The 16733-nt window shown below is 41.8% G+C and overlaps 1 protein-coding gene across 5 annotated transcripts; it reads right to left on the bottom strand.

The window, feature by feature from the left end:
* Positions 1 to 2406: 2406 nt before the first annotated feature.
* brpf1 (bromodomain and PHD finger containing, 1) lies at positions 2407 to 15921 on the bottom strand. 5 transcript variants are annotated; one of them, XM_055046361.1, is made up of 16 exons: positions 15681 to 15921; positions 13054 to 13841; positions 12193 to 12382; positions 11827 to 12114; positions 11225 to 11742; positions 10426 to 10615; positions 10182 to 10313; positions 9946 to 10074; positions 9387 to 9750; positions 8258 to 8560; positions 7898 to 8149; positions 7659 to 7806; positions 7318 to 7451; positions 5747 to 5862; positions 5490 to 5644; positions 2407 to 3887 (listed from the first exon to the last, which is right to left on the bottom strand). In XM_055046361.1, the coding sequence occupies exons 2-16, from the start codon at positions 13794 to 13796 to the stop codon at positions 3704 to 3706; spliced, it is 3846 nt and encodes a 1281-aa protein (XP_054902336.1). In that variant the 5' UTR covers positions 13797 to 13841; positions 15681 to 15921; the 3' UTR covers positions 2407 to 3703. The 5 variants fall into 5 exon arrangements, with proteins under 5 accessions (XP_054902336.1, XP_054902337.1, XP_054902338.1 ...); XM_055046362.1 differs by lacking the exon at positions 15681 to 15921 and adding an exon at positions 15311 to 15453; XM_055046363.1 differs by lacking the exon at positions 15681 to 15921 and adding an exon at positions 15306 to 15453.
* Between the last annotated feature and the right edge of the window lie 812 nt (positions 15922 to 16733).

The following is a 16733-nucleotide window of genomic DNA, read 5'->3' on the forward strand; positions in this document are numbered from 1 at the left end:
TGTTTTTGAAATGTAATATGTAACAATGTATTGTCTATTATATGTTGCATGACTTTGTGTTCTTGTGTTTATAATGTAAAGCACTTTGAAATGCCTTGCTGCTGAAATGTGCTATACAAATAAAATTTGATTGATTGATTGATTTTTGCATTAATAGGTTTTAGAGTTTTTCTCTTTTTGGGGGGTAAGGAGGTATTTAGGTTTTCCTTCATTTTCAGTCAGTTTTGAGATTTTTAAGAGCTTTGAGGTGGTCACAGGAAGTTGGAAAACCCAGCATTGTTTTGAGATTAAAGACTGTGATGCACTGTGCCAGCCATATGGAGAGGACATCGATAACAGGAATGAGTGTGTGACGGACTACATGCAGTTATGTTTGGACAACCCCATCCTGACCAGTGAGATATTCTCCTAGATCACTAGATCACAAGTCCACTGCACGCCTCTCGACGGTACCAGATTTGCATGTCCAATACAGTGACATTGTGCAATCAACCAGCACTCAACACTAAAAGTGCTGAGTAAATTTCTCTTGTTTGCCAACACACAAATGCATTTACTTGTAATGTAATTGCATTTGCAAAAGAAGTTTCTAGCAGTGAAACATTTTCCCAAAAACAATCGTTCTCCCTGTTGAAATAAGAGGTGATAAAGAAGTTCAACAGCTGTAGTGAGAAAAACTGTATTTGAGATTAGGCGCTTTAAATAAACAACAAGGTAAAAAGCTTTTACTTTTTGGTGGCGTGATTTTTTTTTTTCAAAAGAATTATCTAACATTTTGGTCTTTTAATATAATGCGTGTTTAGGGAGAGGAAATGGATATGAAAGAGTTAAACCCAAAAACGGGTCTAGAAAAAAAAAGCAAAATAAAAGATCAACTGTGTTTCCTCGCCATTGCAAAGTCACCTCCTGTATCAGGTGCGTCCTGTTAAAACCACATCGTAATATTTATCAGATGTTTCCACACGTCTTCTGAGTGGCGCAAAGCAAACCGAGAGGCTTTAACTGATCGTTGGGGTCTTATCACACTTTCTCGTCTGAAAGGCAGAGTTTGTGGCATTTGGGTCCTCCTTTGGGTCGGGGGATCTTTATCATTTGCGGAAAGTCTTTTGAAAAAAAAACAAAAACCTCGGTTTCGAGGAGCGAGCGTTTGCACGAAATCTTTGTCATCGCAACCACTTGGAGCTTGTATTGCGTCAAGAAGAGAATGCGAGTAGACATCCTATGGACTGGCTGTTTTAAATAGGTGTTCAGCCGCTGAAAATCACAAAGCATGAATCCTAAAACAAGCGCAGCAGTGAGGTTATGTTTTTTTGAACTCTTGTGTAAAATAAATTCACGGACAGTTACGATCCAGACGCAACATGGTTTGTTACAACATAGATTTCAACATACAGTATTTTGCACAACATACATTGCACAGACCTGCCTCAACAAAAGGGCTGAGAGTGATTTAAATGGGACATTGTTTTCTTAAAGTGCCCTGACAAGAAGATCCAGATTCCTTTAGTTAAAAAAAATAATTGAAGCCAAATGTTTGCGCACTGTATAAAATCAAATAACCACTTTTTTTTTTCACCGACTCAGATTAAACTAATCTTTCACGTTTGTATTTGCTAAATTCCAGAACAATGCACTTTTCAAAGTTTGCATGTATTTCATTAGTTTTTGGCAGAAGTGCCTTTTAAACTGTGCAACTGCCACTCAAAAACATCGACTTCATTGGTCTTAAGCCACTTCATAACCAATTCAGAAGAGAAACTAGGATGACCCTTCATATTGAAGACGTATCTACACACAAGACGATGTCCAGAGATGTGGCTCCTACATTTCGACTTATTAATCTCCCTTCATGAAGTTCCCATAGTTTCTATACTTGCTTTGGACTGATGACAATTTCCAGATGTCCCTGAAGGCATCTGAAAATTGCTTCTAAGGAAGAAGCTCACTTTTAGAGGTTCACAATACAAGCTTCTTAATATCTTGCTTGGTATTTAGTTTTTCCGTGAGGTCACACAAGACAGGAGTTTGTTCTAGGTGTTGCCTCAACGTACACCTAGACATGCTTTCAGTAAACTCAAATGTTGTGAATGAACCTCTCAGATGACACGCTAAGGCATTGTAATCTTTTGCATGATCTTGTATGAAAAACGTATAATCTTTTGTATGAAAACTTTTGATTTGAGGGAAATGAAAACGTAGCCGATAAATGACAGTTGGTAACCAGAAATTCTTTTTGTAATCCTTACCCGATCAAAGCTGTCAACTTCAGTCAGATTTAATGTCGAACAACCAGGAAAAGAAGGTGTTTCTTTGTGTAGTGAATGTAAATATCTGGTTTCAACTGTACGTAAAAGCAACAGAAACCTGCACAGCCACAATAAGGACATTATGACAGATGCTTGGACAAACCTTTAAATTTGTGTAGGTCAAATTAGGCTAAACGCCGTTTAGGAGAGTTGAACATGTTTGAGCCTCTTTATATGTCAGATTGAAGATTGAGTACAGCATTAGCCAACCGCACGGCATCATATTTCAGGTCATAAACAGTAAAGGCCTTTGACAGAAATGAAAGAAGTCTCTGTCTTAGGTAATCTGTCCCTGAGATGGGAAAGATTATCATGGTCTTCACAGACACATTTTTGTGAAAGAAAAACTTTCAAACCTGAGTGATCATGTTGAATACGGCACCTTCAATAGAAACCCGTATCAGGATGTGAAAGCCCAATAAATTACATTCTTCAGAATAGTAGCTAAAAATAACCCACACAATGGTCTCCTTCTTATATAGGAGGAAACAGAGAGGTAGCAGTAACAGTAACCATAACACAAGGCCCAAATTTTAAAAAAACACTATCTTTTTTTATTATTAAACTTGTATTTTTTTATGCAATCTTTGTTATATAAAAGTTCTACAGCCGTCGGCCTGAGACTAAGCGACATGGAGACGATCATGTTTCAGTTTAGTCCTCATTATTGACTGATTCTACAGGTCAATGTGACAGAAATACTTGTTTACAAATCTGTAAAAAAAAAAAAAAAAAAAAAAAAAGGAAAAAAAAAACACGTTGAGATGTGCAGCTGCTGGAGTGACAAACAAAAAGTTTGAAGAATAATTTACAGTAACATTGATTTGCCAACAAACGGGTTGCAACAGTCCCTTTTTCTGCTCCTCTGACTGCCCCCACACACACAGGTATGCTTTTGTCTTTTGGAAGATGAGGAGTGTGTGCATTTACTCTACACATAGAACATGCATTTACCTGTTTGAGTGTAAGATTACCTGTGTGACTGAATGTGAAGAAAGGACAAGGGGAAGCAGAATTGTGTATGGACCATAGTGTGATATTATGCCTACCTTTTAAGTCTGTAAACCATTATTTCATTTTTGTTTTAAACATATACAGACCACATACATTAAACATTTTGATTCATGATTTGGAACATTTTTTTTTTCATCATCATTATTAGCAATATCCTTATTTTTAATCTTCTTAAATACAATATATTTTTTTTACATGTCTGATTAAATATGGCTTAGTGTGAGTGAATGTGTTTTGGGGCCAAAGTAGTGGAGTTTTTCCTTCCTACTAATTTTCCTGCTTGCTTTGTTGTCTTTGTAATCCATGACAAAAGGGCTGTGCTCCCATAATGGATGCATGAAATCCACAAGTTTTGCAGATTTAGACAGTGTGTCAGTTTGCAATCAGTCACTGTCGCTGGTTTCGCTGCTGGGGTCTCCCTGGACTTTGCTGCGGTGTTGCATGGCACGACTGTAGGCCACCGAGACGGATTTACGAATATTGGATTTCCTGCCCTCAAGCATCTTCTCCTTGTCTAGTTCTTGGTCCACACCAAGCGGCACCAGCTTGGATCGCGGCAGCCACTGCCTGAGAAACACACAAACAAATTGAAAAAACAATTTAAAAAAATGTTATTCATTTACATTGCTTTTAAATGAAACTTGTTGATTAGACAGGGATATTTTTCAAGTATGTATTTTTTAATAATGTCTTATAGCTGGTAATAATCCCCAATTTTACTTTCACAAAATAAATTAGGCATGACAAGAAGAAAAGATGGTTTTTAATACAGAAATGTTATTTATGCTTTCAAATTTGTGCCACTAGAAAGTGAAAAGTAAACGATAGCGGTTTTCAAAAACAAATAATAATAATGAAAACATATATATTTATTTATTGCAGATCAGCAAAGTCATTAAAAATACCTGACAAAGTTCAGAGAGGAAGGACAAATTGTGATTCAAAATGTGCTCTAGCAAGAAGGAGATAATTGTAAGTTGGGTTCAAAATAATTTTTCATTTCTAAATTTTCTATATTTCTAAAGCACATATCAAATACTTTCCAGTAAATGTATGTCAACTACATTTACAATGGACCACCTTTACATATGAAACCTGTAAAAATCACCAGCTGTATGAGGAAAGGATGGAAGAATCAACAGAAGGTCTAAAGGAGAGAGTCAATCCATCCAACTCAGCAATGGTTGGATGGATTGACTGTTGCCCTGTAGTTCAAAAGGTCAAGGGTGAAGTTTCTACAATCAGGGATGATTTGGAGTGTTGTGTCATCTGCTGGTGTTGTTTCATTGAGTTTCATCATGGCTCACATTAAAATGTTTGGCAAATTTTAGAGCATTTTATGATAGACACACCACTTTCATGTTCTAATAGGACTTAGCTGCCACACTGCCAAAGGTTATGTAGCACTGATACAGTAATTCACGTAAAAGGAGACCTGACCAAGTATTGTTTGGTGCATGGGCAACAAGCTGGCAATTTCAGAAGAGCAACCCAATTTCTTTTACTGGTCCTGCTAAAATATTCCCAGGTTTCAGAAAAACCAAAATGCAGAATTTCTTAGCTCTAAGCCATCATAATGAACAGAAACAAAAGCCTCATATGTCATTCTGAGCGCACTATATTGACTATGAGTTTCATTTTTACTGTCTGCATACTTAAATAAATGAGCATTTCTATTGAGATGCAGATAAATTAGTATATTGTCCTAGTATCAATAGTAGTGTAATAAAAATGCCTCTTCAGACAGAAGGGCTCTTTGTTTCTTTCAGCGGACGGACTTCCTGATTCTTTGCAGGGCGTGACCTGAAAGAACTTCAGCTAACCTTCTAAGATGAGAACGAGGAAGGACTTCAGTGCATGAAACAGTCACCCTTCTCACGCTTCTTTTTTCCTTCTGAATTAAAGCAGTGTACATGATGACCTAGAAGAGCAGGCGCTTGCCTTGTAGTCTCAAAAACCACGTTTGGCCTACATCTGCTGCGCGTTCTGTCGGCTCGTGCGTCGCAGCTCGAGCGCTGCAGCGTCGCTTTGAAGTTTCTGCAGCAGAGTTATGCACGAGTCTACATCCAGTCACAGCCAGGCCTGATTCACTTGCTAAACAAAATTTGACCCTTATAAGATTGCAAATGTCAACGAAACGCTTGAAACCGTTGGATTCAGAACACTGACCAGGTTCTTTTGTTGTCAAAGAAAAGGACGAGGAACAGGTGCTCCCGGGCTTCTTGGGTCATCTGCTCCCCGAGTTTCAGTACGTCTAAAGGAGGTACGGGTATTGGGACTCCGCGGTGGAACACGCCCTCCCTGGGCATCTTTGGGTCGATGATCTGCAGGCGAACAGAGGTGTGAATGGTGATTACACGTGCGTTCGGGTGAAATCAGGGTGTTTTGATGCAGTTCTCAGGGTCAACACAATGTTTCTATCTCACCAGAGCAGGATACGAAGGATAGCCTCTGCACTTGGCCCAGACCAGATCCAGAGCTTCCAGAGAGGAGTAGTCGTCAGATGTCATCCAGCATCCTGACCGGTCCCGGCCACGCACCACTGACAGCAGCAAGAAAAGCCACCGTTACGCCATTTTTCTTTTCTCAGTGCAATGGGCCCATATGTTATCTCACTGTCTTCAGGGTTTACTACAAAACGAGTATTTTCTGTTCAAAAGGAGTGAATCATTTTCTCACTGCAAAATGGCCAGCAATAACATGGATTAAAAAATTCTGTAACCAGATATTTTTTTTTTTGGAAGCAGCACAATTCAGTCTTTCTCAAAATGAGAAAAATGTCTTGTTTTTGTGGTGGACCATATTATGTTTCCTTCCTTCATGCAATAACTGCAGCAGCAGCAGCAGCCATATTTCCATGTGTCAATCAAAAACAGGAACAAAATGTGTTCAGTCTTGTTTCCTGTACACCTCTTTAACCCGAGGAAACTAAATAAGACGGGTTGACTCTTGCCAATGAACCATTTCCTGCTTTAAAAAAAAAGTATCACTGCAGAAATCCCCAGGTTTAGATATGAATCCACTACCTTTAATTATTTCTTCAAAAAGAGTCAGAACTTTTTTTTTATTGCCATTCTTAGATTACATTAGAATAGAATAAAATTTTGTGGTCACATTTCTGGAAAAAGTACATATATCCCTTGAACTTGGGATTTTATGTGATAGCAGTAAGAACATAATAAATGATTTCTAACATTTTTTAACATTTTTATTTGCAAAACAGCTTGAGCTCAGTCAGACTGAACATAAATTTTCAAGTCTCCATTCTGGAGATGAAACAGTATAGATGTCTGGAAGGAGGGGCAGAGCAGACTTTATTTCTTCAGGAATCTGTGCTTGCAGGAAGATACTGCAGATCATGTACAAGTCTGTTGAGAAGAGTGATTCGTCTTCTGCCAGAAATGGCCTTTACTTGCTGGTTTTTATAAACTACCAGTCTCCAAGGTGTTCTCAAACCAAACTGAGTCCTTCCCAGATCAGCTCCACTTAAGTAATTACATACAGGATCACTTTATTCACCAATAGGTGAGGTCAAAAGGATTTTATTTGAAGGTAGAGGTGAAGAGATGGGGAACTCAAATGCAGGCCACATTTCCCAGAATGTCATTTGTAAAAAAAAATATTAAGAAAATCTCGTGTCTTTCCTTCAGCTTACAGTTTTGGAATTTGTGTAAGATCTCATAAAATTTAACTAAAATGCCTTCAGATTTGTGGTTAAAACCAAGTGAATATGAGCGGTGTAAAAACCTATACAAGCCATTTTTTTCTTACCAATTATGCAAGTACTCTAGTGGTGGTGAAGCAATAAACTCTAAAGCAAAATGCTAGTTTAGGTTTAGAATAATAAAATTAGAAATTTGACCAAGACTCAGATCAATGTCTCCATCAGGTCTTACAATAATCTGACTCTCAAAGCAAATGAACTGACACGATGCTTGAAAAGTTTCATGTCTTCATGTGTGCTTTGCAAGGTGTCAGTGTGTGTGGATGTGCTTACAGTGTGAAACGCTCCGTGATCCTCCAACTGAGTAGGAATCATTTTCTGTGCCTGACGTTTCCTCACTGCTGTCCTCATGGAAAGTGGAACGAGAGAATGATGCCTTTCCTCTGCCTTGCTTAGAGGGCGTAGTGCTGGGGGAGGAAAAGACAGGAAAGGTGCGCCCATTAAAACGCGAAACTAAAGCTGACAGAGCCTTTCAATGAAAGGCTTTTTTTTTGTTTTTGAGAACACTACGATTTGTGGTTTTGGTTTTCACTTTCTATGCTGTTGTTCATCAACCAACAGCAACATATGGGATTGTGGGTACTTTAGATCAGAAGCGCTCACGCATCAATCACCTGGTCCTGTCAGAAGCGGCGCTGCTGCTGCTGCTGGTGGTGGACTCGGAGTCGGAGCTGGATCGAGGAAGACGAGGCTCGTTTCTGTACACACGGAAACTTTCAGTCACAGGTTGGTTTCCGGTATCAAAGCCGTTGCTCGGTAAACCTGAGGGTAACACACGGAGGCGGTGAGTCACTCTGTGACGCGGGAACTGTCACATGATTAAAAGCGCAGCAACAGCCACGGTGCGCCGCACCTGGAAGGAGGTCATCGTTGTCGCTGTCGCTGTCGGAGCTGGAGGTGCTGTGGGGGGTGCGGGGTCTCTTCCTGGGCCTGTTGCTGGACAGCAGCGGGAGCTGGGGGGGCCCGATAGGGCTCTGGCTCACTCCTGGCCCGGCGTAGCCCATGTCTCGGTTCTTCGGCGGACGCCCTGGTCTTTTGGGTGGACCAGCCATTTTTTGGTTCTTCTTGGAAAAAAGCACAGAAGTCCGCCGGCCAACCTCGGGAGCTGCAGAAGATAAAACACGAGATAAAAATGACAAAATATGAAATTAAACATTTTGTCTGCTGAATCATGTTACATATCATTAATATTCCAACATTCCTATAGACACACCCTTTCCTCCAATCTCCTGGCTGCTGCTCTCTCCCCCCTCATCATGGTGTCCCACAGACGAAGAGTGATGTGGGAGAGAAGAATTGCGATCCCCCGCCGACTCACGGCCCCCCATGATGGAGCCCACCTCCCGCTGGTGCGCCAGCTTTCTCCGGATCACACTGATCTCCTTCTTCAGGGCTTTGGCCCTGCGAGACTGGCCAATGCTGTGCTTCCCTGAGTTGACCTCATCGAGGCGCGCCTGCAGGTAATGCAGCTGCTCGTCCAGCGGCAGCCGTCGCCTATTCTCTGGCAGCAACAGGTCTGGGAGGGGCAGGGAGAGCAACACTTACAGCTCGTCCACCAAACGATCACCTTTGACAGCGTAGGACTAGAGCTGTCATGTGAATTATCTCTAGTTGTATTTGAACACACTGTGAAACACATTTCACCATGAAGCACAGGTGAGGCTAAAAGCCCTGCGGTTACAACAATTCAGATAAACAATGAAATAGTTTAGATCAAAACGCCTGTGTTACAATAGCCTGGTCAAAGTTTAGAATCAACTTGCAGTAGTGACTCTCCAACCTTCTTTGTAAAAAGACAATGTAAAAATTCTTCTATTTCAACCTCATGACTACGTCCTACTTGGTCTGTCAGATGATGGCCTCCAAAAACCTCTTAAAGTTTAAGAGTCATGAATACAAAATGTGGGACTGGGAGCCCATTATTGGTTACAAAGACTTAAAATCTTGTTCAAAGAAAATGCTGCTGATGATGTTCATGTGGAGAACAGAATCACTGTCTATATCCCAGAATCTTAAACGTTTCCGAACCAGTGAAATTCAGCGCAGCAAGTGAGGCGCCCTCTGCTGGTTATTTCTCTGTGCTACGTGAACAATATTTTTGTCTGAACCATTTAGCTGTATTTTATGACAAGCAAAAAAATGCTTAAATAAAGTATATATATTATATAACATATATATTTCAATAAAATGGAAAAATATTTTAAAATATGTTCACATGACAAGAATCAATCTATAAGAAAAGCATGTCTTTTTAAAATATGTAGTGTTTCGCCAATTCTTTGGAACTGAATCTCTCCTGATCACTGTAAGCCAACCCATTAAAGTAAAAGAGGGGCGCTTACCGTCTTCATTAGAGGACAAAGGTCTGTCTCTCTCCTGTTCCCTGTCCCGCTCTCTGTCTCTCTCTGGCTCACGTTGGCTTTCTGGGCTCGAGTCTCGATGAAGATGCATGCCTGACTCATAATCGAAGCCGATCCGTTCAGCCTGACGCCTGGCCGCTCTGAGGACGACGGCGCCCATCTCCCTGAGCCGCAGGGCGGCTCGGTAAAACACCGTGTCCTTGGCATTGTACTTGAGGCAGTTGTTGACAATGAGGCCAAAGTCGGCTTCGAAGGCCTCAAACGTGAGGTAGCGATGGGACTCCAGCAGGTTCCACATGGTCTGGAAGTCCATAGGAGTGTCAATGTGCTCCAGGTAGTCCGGCACCTGTTGAACAGAGGGAAAGCCTTGGACTGAGAGACAGTCTGATGGAAAAGCCTCCACCAGCTTCATTTACATGTACAATTCTAACCTCTGCGCTTGCAATTTTAAACCAATATAAATGCAGCAGCAAGGTCTAATTTTATATGTAGAAATAAAGAGGGAAAACGTTGAAATGTTTTTTTCTGTAAACACATTTACCTCTTCAAGGGGAACTGGCTCAGTGAAAAAGTTGTTTGTGTCTCTTTCCTGTAACTGCTCCAACGTACTCCTGAGAAGCACCAGGAAGGGAGTGAGCTGCATCTCCAGCGCCATCTGCTGCACTTTAATCTAAACAGGCACAGTTGTACACCTGTCAGCTGCGAGGATAAACCGACATTCGTGCCTACACAATTTTATTATCAGAGTAGTGTAAAAATATCCGTTCTGAACCTCACCGTCTCCCTCTTGAGTTTCTCCCTCTTGCGGATGAGCTCCACCAGCAGCCTGGCTCTCTCCAGGTCATGTCTCAATCTCTGCCAGGCCTTCAGCTGCTCCTTTAAGGCCGTTTGTTTCTCCTCGTTGTCCCTCTGAAACACAAATGTGATGGAAAATATTAAACAAATAACAAAAACAGTATTTATTTTAGTTAATGGGATAAAAAAAACCCCGAAACAAATAGTAAGAGTTGGAAATGTTTACAGGGGGAAGCTGTGCTGCGGGCTGTGGTGGATGCGGCTCCACATGGCGCTGAGATGGCAGGTGGGTCTGGAGACGCCGCAGAAGAGGGACGCCATTTCGACTTTGCCTCTTCAGCGTCCAGTAGCTGTGGAGTCGTTGCATGAACTGACTCTTCCTGGGCACCGTCAAATTACTTGTGATTTTGCTGAGTCTGCAGAGAAGCAAACACTAATTTACAGCGGCATGCAGGAATATTCACCCTCCCTTGAACTTTATCGGTTTGTGACGTCACCACAGCACACAATTTACTGGGAGTTTTTGTTATAAACCAACACAAAAGAACACTTCTCTGTGAAGTGGAAGGAAAATGAGAGATAATTTCCATTTTTATATAGAAATTAAAACAAAACAAAATGAAAAGTGTGACATTTGTAGTGAGCTCCTGTGGATAAATGCTTTATCAATCAACCTTATCATTGTAGTTTCATGGGCATACGCCTCAACCAGCTTTATAAATCTGAGATTTTTTGCTTATTCTTCTTTGATCTAAACCTCTGATGTTCTGACTGCATGTTTGTCCTGGTTGAAGGTAAACTTTCACCATAGCCTAAACTCTTTTGCAGATTTCCTCCTGTTTTTAGCTCTTTCTATCTTCTCATCAACTCTTAGGGTTGTGAAGATTGCTGACCTCTGGTCCATCTCATAGAATCACAATAAAATAAGTTGAAATTATGTGGTCTTAATTTTCTAAAATGTAAAAAAACAAAGAAATAAAAAATTTGTAAGACAGAATAAACAGAGACATATATTGAATATCTACCTGTGGGGAGGTATGCAGGGCACAGACACCACTGGTGCAGCAGCTCTCCTTTCTGCTAGGATCTTCCTCGCTCTCTTCATCTTCAGCCTGGATTTCGCCTTCGCCCGCTTAGCCCGCTCAGAGCTCCAGCCCTTGGAGTCCTCATCCTGGCCAAGACTGGGCTCGTCGTCGTCCTCCAGCTCCCCTTCGCTGTTGGACGAGCCCATGCTGGCCCCGCCCACTCCAGCGAGAGGCCTGGCTGACCCCGGCGGTGTGTGGATATCGCAGTATGCCGTCTTGCGCACGCTGAACGATGTGCCGTTAGCCCCCGTTTCTCTGACTGGCTCCATCTTCATGTAGAGACCTGCCTGCTGGGCACAGGTGACGTGGAAGGCTGTGTAACAGTTGGCTTTGTGACACTGGATGCAGGCGCCTGAGCCACGTTGCTTGCAGATGTAGCAGGTGAGCTTCCAGCGGGCGGCAGGGATGTGCTCGATGCTGTCGATCGGCTCCAGAAAGACTGTGTTTGCAAAGCAGACCTAGAAGATGGGAGAAAAACATTTTATTATTGGACAAACATGAGAAACCAATCAAAATCTTTGATTTGCCAAAAATTGCTTCACCTCCGGGATCCAAAGCGCACAAACTACATGAGCCCATCGTCCGTCATCCGTCTGTTTGAAAGCCCCGCCCTTATTAGGACACAGAGCACAGTCCACTGCTCTGCTCGGCGACTGCAGGCAGCGCCGACACAACCACTGACCCTCTGGGATGTAGGGAACGCCATAGCACTCCTGGTGCACTGCCAGGTTGCACATGTCACAGAACAGGATGACGTTGCTGTTCTGACACTCTCCGTCATTGCAGATGCAGCAGACGGCATCCTCGTCGATTAACGTACTTGGGTCTGCCTGGGGTGAAGGGCAATAGAACGGGTCAGAGTTGAAATTCGCAGGTGAATGTCTGTAATGTCTTTAGTATTCGAGTACCTTGTTGTGGCTCTCAAAGTAGGACTCCTTTTCTAAGCGGTCCATGAGGTATTCAAAGACCTCCTGAGGGATTGGCGTCACTCCGTCACGTCGTCGTTTGTCGTTCATGATGCCGAGCCAAATGTAGTCCTCCTCGTCCATGTCATACTCAACCTCTTCATCCAGCTCTTCCACAGACTTCTCGATGTACCTGAAGCCCAGAGGAGGAAATGTGGGCAGAAAGAAAAATCTATCACAAAAAGTTCAAAGCTTCTAAATAGAGTTACTAAATATTTAATCACATTGTATTAAAACAGAAACCCATAACTTGTTTTTCTTCACGTACATGAAATCAGACTAAACTTTTCCTATTTTAGGTGAGTTAGGATTACTAAAATGATTGCAACAGTTACTTGTAGTGTTTGGTTATAACGATTATGGTGCTCGTAAGCCTACAGCCTGCCACATGTGGGTGTAAGGTGGTGCCAGCATCATGTGGTGGGGGCGTTTTGCTGCAGTAGGAACTAGCACACTTGACATAATAGATGGGATCGTGAGTAAAAAGCGTTTTCTAGAAGAGTGAAGCGGCATCTTAAGACATCAGCTTGGTGACAAATGGATACACCATACAAAGAACCCTAAGACCTAATTAATTACAAAGAACAACAAAATCAATGTCTTAGAGCGGCTGTCACAAAGCCATAATCTTAGCTGTCTGTAAAATGTATGGATTAAGTGGAAAAGGTTTGCTGACTGTTAAACCAGCTCCATCCTGAGGAATGGGGCAAAATTTCAATCTAATGTGAAAAGCTTGTGAAAGGAAATTAACATATCTAAGACATTTAAATAGTAATGAATCAAATTACAATCCTGGTATCACACCTGTAGTAGGATAAAGTCCGAGCAGGGGCATCAGGTCTTTCTTGGTCCAGTTCTCTAAACACTGCTTCTGGAAGTTTGACGGCAAGACCGGACTGCGGGTTGTGATGGTGAGATGAACCGTCCTTCTTCTTGTCTTTACTTTTGTGCTTCCCAGTCTTTGGCGTGGCTTTACCGCCGTTAGAGGATGGGATATCAGAGCGGTCCTTCCCGCTTCCTCCAACTTCACTGCCCCCGGCTCCACTGTCACTGCCGTTACAAACCCCTCCTCCAAAACTGCCTGCGCCAGATGGCGGTGCATCCTCGGCGTCGCTGTCTTCCTCGGACACCACATCAATGTTCTCAAAGATACTTATTCGGTGAATGCGTCCCTGAATCTCCAGCTCCACCATGCGCTGTGCCTGAGCGTAGGTCATCGTCTCCCTGCCAGGGGAGTGTGAATGGTCCGACCGGTTGGGGCTCCCAGGTGCATTTGCTTCAGGACTTGGTCCTCCACCTCCGCTGCCTCCGATGTCGTCCGTGTCCCCAGAGGCGGTCAGCGAGGCACGAGGAGGGCGGCCCTTCCTCTTCTTCTGGGGCACAGCGGGAGCAGGAGTTGGGTTGTCATGGTCATAGTGGTAGAGGTGATACTCTATGCCACTGTAACTCTTGTAAACCTTACGACAAGTCTCCACTGGACACTCATACGGCGGCTTTGTGGCCCGAAGATTATGACAGAATGTCTTCACATCAAAATCTAGCCCCATGGTGCCAACAACCTCTTCAGGGACAACTGAAGTTCAGCTTTACATCTGAAGAGAAAAAAAAAAAAAAACACACAGACACAAATGGAATCTATGACTTCAAAGTAAATGGATTATAGGGCTGCACAATATCAATATGAATAAGAAAATATGGGCTGCAATTGGCCAATATTGTTTTCCTCAAACTTTTCCATTGTTTCCAATACCATTATGATGTTTGGTTAACTGAGGGTATCAAAATTATCTTTGCCGTGCATGAACCATTGTGTTTTATAAAATATTCTGTTAACAAAAACTGATGCGATTTTTTTATGAGAAAAACTACAAACATTTTAATCAAGCATTATGACGCAGTGGAAATATAGCATTGAAAAATATGAATCTAATTCAGCTGCATCCTCGGATCAATAGGTGTATCCTTGATGTAAGGGAATTATCACCCTTAAAGATATGAGGGCCTAAAAAAATAAATTTCTCTATGAATATTTAATTCAGTCAACTAAATTTACAATACCTTTAGTGAATTAATATGTAGCAATGTTTGGTTGACTGAAACTGAAATGACTATAACTGATCACACTGTGACTGAAAAACAAGTCTCATTTTAGTCAAGAGATTATGATAGAAACTACATGATCTGTCATAATTAACTCTGGGGTTGGGTCTGTGATGCACAGATGATCTGATCTAGAGCCCACTGACAGCTGCAATAGGCTCCAGTTACCATGGAAACATTGTAGTTTATAGTAATGCTAAAGAGTGAAGCTTCCTTATTTTGCTATTTTGTAATTTTCTTAACAGTATGTAGCATACATGAAATACCATCAAATACTTTCTAATAACTAATCTATTCTGCTGTCACATGACCAGGAAATAACCCTCTAAAAATGTAAACACACTCCAACAGAGAAACAACTTATGTTTCCCTTTTACCCGGTGACAGGTGCCATTCAGGTCAACAAACAGAACGTTTAAGCAATAAAACAATCAGGAAAACGGCCGACTGTGAATTGGGACATGAGCTTGGGTTTGGTTATAAAATAAAATTAAAAAAAAATCAACTTAATTTGATTGTACACCGCGAAATATACACTAACTCTGCTACACGACCATCGAAAGGCATGCTAACATTAGCATTCTGGTGTTGCTTCTCTCCAACAATGAACTACAGTAGCAGGGAGCTTTAGCCAACCTGCTAACAACAGTTAGCAAACCACGATTTCTACAAACTTCCAAAGGAACAGGGGAACAACTACTTTACAGCCTTTACAAACAAATAATCCAGACATTAAAAATCCCTTTACAATTTAGCTCAATGCCGTATTCCCGTTGGTAAGGTTTAAGGCTCGTGCGTTAGCTAAGCACACGGAATAAATGTTAGCTAAACAAAGGTAGCCGTTACACAGCCGTTACACTCCGTTTCGGTAAGAAACAGTAAGGCTAAATCCCAGAACAGTGTCTGAACTGTTCTCAGTGTAAACATTCAGAGCCAGTGTTTCCCTCCATAATCACCTCACCCTGTGGATTCCAGAAAATAACAGCAAACGTTCAATTTCTTGAAGTTAGCGAACTGCAACAGTAAGTGTGGTTGGGTCCAATGCCGAATCTTACCAGGCGCCACAACTACATTCATGTGAGATTTTTTATTTCGGCATTAATATGCGTTGGTATTGTGATGTAGAAAAAAAGGCTGGCGTGCTTATTTTGCATAATAAGGGGAGCTGCCCGCGTCACTGTCTTTTCAGGGCACAGTGGGTTATGATGAATTACAATAATTAGCACAGGAGCATAACTACAGCAAGCTCCCGAACGTGAAAATGTGACCAAAAGTAACCCTTAAACACCAACACAACACTTCCAGACTGATACTTTATTTTCAACACTTACTACTCCACGTTCTTCAGGAAATACTGCGAGCTTCGGACACCTCACAGCAGCTCAGGAGTGTTGCAGGTCGCTTTTAATTCATTAGATAATCCCAGAGGAGAGCGTGGAAGGCGTACATGCAGTAAAATGTTTCATGAAACGGCATAACATCCAGATAGTTTCATTGTTTGTACAATAATGGAGGAACTCTGATGAACAAAAGGGGGGGACAACCATAGCTGTAACGCTGCTTCGCCGTAGACGCGGGTTGACACATTCACTACGCAAACCAGAACGATTTTACATTGGACGAGACACAGGAACGCAATGGGCGGAGGTTTCTTCTGTGATTGGTCGGAGGAATTGGAATGCGTTTTGTGATTGGTTGATAGAATCAAAATAGGTTTGCACACACATAGTAATGAGCTACTTTTGCTGCTTAATGAGTCTATATTTGCAACGTCCATTGCTGCTCACCTAACTGATATATGTGTAATCTATTTTCAATACCCCCTTATTTTTTTTTTTACAGGGTCGGTACATGTTACCATCGGTCATTGGGTGAGAGGTTGCCATTCGCTCACAGAACAAGGAACACACACCATACTGTATCCAAGGACAATTGAGAAACACCAATTAAATTAAAAACAATGATTTTAGACTGTGGGAGGAAGATGAAGTACCTGGATAAAATATGCACACTCCACGTGCAAACTAATTTGGCTTGGATGAATGGCATGGCTTCTTTCAGCCCTTGTTGGGCTGAAAGAAGCCATTTCATTGTGGATATTGACACTATTTCAGTCAGCAACTTGCCAAGGCGTTTTCCTTTTATTTTGAGGTCCATACAGAGGTCTTGCATCAAAACACATGCATGTCTGGGTCCCAGAGCCTGTCTCTTTATGTAACAGTAAGATTCTGACATGTCCACACGGTTTATACATGGATATTATTGTTTTTAACAGATGGGCATGGAACCTTCAGGCACTTAAAAATTGTACCCAACAATGGCAAATACTTGTGAAGGTCCACATTTGTCTACTCCCTCAGTCCCACAAAGAAACGGTATTTGAA

Source organism: Poeciliopsis prolifica, unplaced genomic scaffold, assembly GCF_027474105.1.
Source record: "Poeciliopsis prolifica strain line A6 unplaced genomic scaffold, Auburn_PproV2 SCAFFOLD023, whole genome shotgun sequence".
In the NCBI taxonomy this organism is placed as follows: Eukaryota; Metazoa; Chordata; class Actinopteri; order Cyprinodontiformes; family Poeciliidae; genus Poeciliopsis; species Poeciliopsis prolifica.

Coding starts and splice junctions, on each gene's coding strand:
- brpf1 (XM_055046361.1), bottom strand. CDS start 13,796: ATGGGGCTAGATTTTGATGTGAAGACATTCTGTCATAATCTTCGGGCC. Junction 12,383..13,053: donor CGGACTTTATCCTACTACAG/GTGTGATACCAG, acceptor TCTGGGCTTCAG/GTACATCGAGAAGTCTGTGG. Junction 10,616..11,224: donor CCCTGCATACCTCCCCACAG/GTAGATATTCAA, acceptor GCTTCTCTGCAG/ACTCAGCAAAATCACAAGTA.